This window comes from Triticum urartu, chromosome 7 (assembly GCF_003073215.2).
Source record: "Triticum urartu cultivar G1812 chromosome 7, Tu2.1, whole genome shotgun sequence".
Taxonomy (NCBI): Eukaryota; Viridiplantae; Streptophyta; class Magnoliopsida; order Poales; family Poaceae; genus Triticum; species Triticum urartu.
The window spans coordinates 58,713,309-58,718,373 of record NC_053028.1 but is presented as its reverse complement, the minus strand read 5'-3'; the positions used below and the strand labels follow the sequence as shown (position 1 = coordinate 58,718,373).

The window sequence follows — 5,065 nt, the reverse complement described above, 5'->3', positions numbered from 1 at the left end:
GATGAATCCATTCCGGGACGAGTCGCCGACGTCCACCATGATGCGGTTGCGGCACCCGGACTGATGCGCCATACGGGGCGCCGGAGAATGCGACTCTGCCTCGCCGACATCCGTCGTCGCCTCCCGTGCCCGGTGCCTTGCACGGCGGGCACACCGTGCCGTGGCCTCGTCGGACGAGGCCCATGGTGCGTCCCGATGCTCGGCCCACCATCGGAGGGGTTGCGCGTCCGCCAGCGCGTTTGGACGCCAGACGGACCGCACGGCCTCCGGCGAGGCAGCTATGGCCGGCTTAGCGTCGGATCCATGTCCCATTTGGGCGGAAGCAATTGATTCCCGACAGATGGAGTCCGAGCAGAGCCATCCTCGGGCCTCCTCCCGGGCGCGGTGGAGTGCAAGCCGGACGGCCATCTCCTCCTCAGGGCCGCGCGGGATGAGCTCGGGGTCGACGGATCTGGAGGTGAAGGACTCGGATCCGCTGCCCGCCATGTCGGAGTGGACCGGAAGGAGCCGGAGACGAGTTTGGATGGTGGAGGGGAGTGGACGGGAGGGGAGTGAAGTGGCTAGGGTTTGGTCCGGCGAGCGGATGGAGAGGATTTTATGTGACGTAGTGGGCGTACCCGGGCGCTCCCATATCCGCTCCATGTTTGGGCTGGACATAGAGGGTGCCTGTCAACCCGGACGTTTAAGGGCCATTTGAGAGGCCTGTCTAGGTTAAAAAATCGTGACCGGACGGCCTGCCCAAACGTTTGAGACGGGTTTGAGGGGTCTGGTTGTAGATGCTCTTATGAGAGTACTCCCTCCCTACCAAAACATATGACGTTTTTGTACTAGTTTAAATTGAACTACAAAATCGTTCTATATTTTGGTACAGGTAGTACATCAAACGTGTAGACGGGCACAAAGCAATCCGCGCACGGCTCAGCCCAGCAGCGTTCATCGGCCATTTCCTCTTCTCCTGTTCACTCGGCAAGTCTGCAGGATGGACACGGCGACGCTCGTTGCGGGCGGCGGCGGCGGACGTGAGCTGCAGCCGCGGGCGTCTGGAGGGAGCATCGAGGGTGAGGTGGAGCAGCTTAGCACTGCCCTGGGAGACGCGAACTCGGTGCCCACTGAGGCCGAGGGGAATGGAATCAAGATCGTGCAACTCCGGCGGCTTCTCGAGGAGGAAGGCCGCGATGTGGCTTCACGCGCCGACGCCCTCGTGAGCGAGCTGCAGCCGTGGTCGTCCGGCGGGGGGATCGAGGGTAAGGTCCGGCAGCTTCACACCGCCCAGGAAGTCTTCAAGTTCGTGCTCGCTGAGGCCGAGGGCAAGCAGATCGAAAACGTGGAGTTGGCCCGGTCTCTCAAGAAATTCCGTCAGATGGCCTCCCGCGCGGGCGACCTCGTGGGCGAGCTGGAGCACTACCGCATCCAGGAAGAGCTTGAGCAAGAGGGGCACGAGGATGATGACCATGAGAAGGTCAGTGTTTCTTCAATTTCTTCAGATGCAGCCATTTGTTTAATTGGGCAAGAAATCCTCATGGGGGGAGAAATCCCGTTTGTTTGTTTGTTTGTTTGGAATGGGATAGGTTCCGGTGACTGATTTATGGAATTATAGCCTATTAAATCTTCTATTTGTCTTTGGGTGTCGTGCAGGATAGTCGGGTGGATGGATCCCAGAGCCGCCTGATTCTGGAGAACACGGAGTCGGCCGAGGTGTTTCAGGTTAGCCGCTCCCATTCCTCTACAGCTTGCCTGGTAACTACGGAGTATTTGGGAGGGAAACAGAAATTTAGGGAAGGGAGTCATAGTGAGCTCATTGCACCATATCGGCGCTTGGTGCACAAGCTTTCGTAAGCTCTTTGAGCCAAAACAGGCAAAACGACATGAGCATGACAGTAAAAAAAAAGAGAAAATATTTTAGCAAAAAGTTGTAAGCAGCAAATCAAGTTACGTAATTAGACATTTTACTTGTGTTAAAAATCTGCAAGTAAATATACAAAGTAGCATGGATAACATAAAAATATATGATGATGTGAGTGCAAATGTTTTGGCAATATTAGATACAGACACTATCGATAGTTAAATGGTACATTATGGAAGTATCTAGAGACATGAATTTATTATACCAATAGAAAAACACCACTACAATACAACCAACAAGTAGGCAGGTTGATAAAGAGAATTTGGTTCAGATGAGCTATCAATGTTAATTTTTAATTTTTCATAACAAAATCTCAAAAGATGGTGGGAGATGACCGAGGGACGGGAAGTGGATCGAGAGAAAGATGGAGATATGTATATGAGTCATGATCTTTCAAGGCAAGCCGCATATGCACTGAATGAAATACTTCTATCAAAGCGCAGTTTTGTTTTCACTAGACGTTCATTTATGATTTAGGCTATAGTGGGAACAATAGGTTGTTGCCATGGAGCCAAATATGTTGAAAACATATAATACATTAAAAAAATCTAAATCTAACTGCAAACGCGCATGTCACCATACTGATGAACTTAATTCTTGAGTCCATATGTTAGATTGAATGCCAAGATAGTCCGCGTCAAACCTTAACTTGTTTTTTTTGTACTGGATATATATGTAGATGTGAGAATTTATCTTGGTTTCATGGTTTCGAAAAAGAATTTGCCTTGGTTTACTCAGCCTGGTAATACAAACCAAATGAATGACACTGTACTTTACTTACCTGGAGAGCGAACTGACCTCTCCAATGATGTTGCATCTCAGGTTGGTCAAGATACTGGAGAAGATTGTGCTTTTTGCACAGAAGATTCATCTTCAGCCGCTCTTCAGATTCTGCCCTATGTTGCCAACTCTACGGTCCCTGCTAGCAACACTAGCCTGGAACCTCGTCTTGGCATTTCACGTGAGATAAATGAACACATTCAGGCATGCTGCAAAATGGCCAAGATTCTGCTCGAGGCTCTTGTGCCAGCAAAACTGGATGACCTTTCCCGTATTGTGCAGAAAAATCAGAGCATAGGAACCAATCTTCGAGAGACGTCGTCTTTCCTCACTGAACCCAAAGTTTATGGTAGGGACGAGGACCGGGATCGGATAATAAGAAAGTTAACAAGTGATGAATCTGCTGGGCAAGACCTCTCCATCCTTTGTATCATCGGTTATGGAGGTGTTGGGAAGACTACTCTGGCCAATGTGGTATTCAATGATTCGGCTGTCTCAAAGCATTTTCCTGTACGACTGTGGGTTTATGTGTCTGCTCACTTTGACCAAGCTAAGATTATACGCAAAATGTTGGAGTCCTTGACTGGGAACAAGCATGAAGACATCAAGAGTTTGAAGGACCTCCAGAGGACTCTGGAATCTGAAGTGAAGTCAAAAAGGGTGCTTCTTATTCTGGATGACATCTGGGAAGACAGCCAAAAGGAAAAATGGGATGATCTGTTAACTCCACTACAGTCCAATGGAGTCAAGGGAAACAAGATACTTGTCACAACTCGGAAGCCTTCTGTTGAGAAATTCATGAGAGCGAATGCTAAAATTAATCTGGAGGGTTTAGATCCAGATGACTTTTGGCATTTGTTTACGGAATGCGTTTTTGGAAATGAGAACTACAAAGTACCTCCAAAACTGCAGAAAATTGGGAAGGAGATACTTGTCAAATTAAAAGGCAATCCTTTAGCAGCAAAAAGTCTGGGCAAAGTATTGAGAAGGGATCATAATCCTGATTTCTGGGAAACTATTCTGGATAATAATGAATGGAAGCACAGAACTGATGACTATGATATCATGCCGGCCTTGATGATCAGCTACAAATATTTGCCAGAGCACCTCCAGCAGTGCTTCTCGTACTGTTCTTTGTTCCCCAAGTATCATAGGTATGAGAAAAAACGTCTGGTCAATATTTGGATAGCCCAGGATTTGGTATCTTCCACTGATGTACGGCTGGAGGAAGTTGGAGGTCAGTTCTTCCATGATCTAGTCGAGTGGGGATTTTTCCAAAAGGAATTTGAATTTGGAGACTTACACATCATGCATGATCTCATTCATGATTTGGCACAGAAAGTTTCGTCGGACGACACGTACACTATAGAGAACAGTGAGCATAAAGAAGCACCCTGGCTTGTTCGTCATGTCAGTGTAATCACAGCAAGGGAGTACACGTCTCAAGTAGATGGAACGGTGCTTCTTAATGAGCCTTTTGTGCAAGAGTTTGCCAATTCATTCGGCAAATTGAAACAAAGTAAATTAAGCACATTTATGCTATTTGGACCGCTTGACTTGGCTATTGGAAACACAATTCGTCAAGAATTCAGTGAGGTGAACTCGGTTCGTGTGTTGACATTGGAGATGGCAGTCTTTGATTTAGATTTAGTGATAGTAAACATCTCAGCATTTGTCAATCTTCACTATCTGGAGTTGAGCTGCTTTTATAAGGGACCCAGGTTAGAACTGCCAGAGGCAATATGTAGCCTATCTCATCTGCAAGTCCTGGATATAATGAAGAACTGGGGAGATAGCACAGTTTTACCGAGAGGCATGAACAAGCTTGGTAAGTTGCGCCATTTTATTGCCAGAGATGAGTTGCATGCAAAAATAGCCGGTGTTGGGAAGATGGTTTCCCTTCAAGAGCTCAAGACATTTTGTGTTCGAAAGGCAAGTGAGTTCAGCATAATACAACTCAAAAGATTGAATCAACTCAGAGAATCAATTAGAATTTGCAATCTTAAAGATGTAGGAAGCCAAGAGGAGGCTGCGGAAGCAAGGATATGTGACAAGGTCCACCTCACTACTCTGCACCTATCATGGAGTGGTGTGAATGGGCAAAACGTTGGTTTTTCAAGTAACTGTTCTATCCTCGAGGATCTCCAGCCACATGCTGGCCTTGTAAATCTTAAAATCGAAGCATACAGATATCCTTCACCGTCATGGCTCAGCAACAATATTCATCTCACCTCATTGCGGTCACTCCATCTGGATAACTGCAAAAAATGGTGCACAATTCCAGAACCCAAGCACTTGCCTCTGCTCCGAGAGCTAGATTTGCGTCATATGCCTCGTGTTCGTGAAATCGTGATTGGTCGTTTGGAGATTCTGGTATTATAC

The 5,065-nt window shown here is 47.4% G+C and overlaps 1 protein-coding gene across 1 annotated transcript; it reads left to right on the top strand.

Moving 5' to 3' along the window:
- Window positions 1-906: 906 nt before the first annotated feature.
- On the top strand, window positions 907-5,059 carry LOC125525433 (disease resistance protein RGA2-like; the record flags this gene model as incomplete). The annotated part of the gene is made up of 3 exons (XM_048690445.1): window positions 907-1,459; window positions 1,636-1,704; window positions 2,726-5,059. Coding segments are annotated over exons 1-3 (2,883 nt in total), but the record flags the coding sequence as incomplete, so codon positions are not given.
- Window positions 5,060-5,065: the final 6 nt, after the last annotated feature.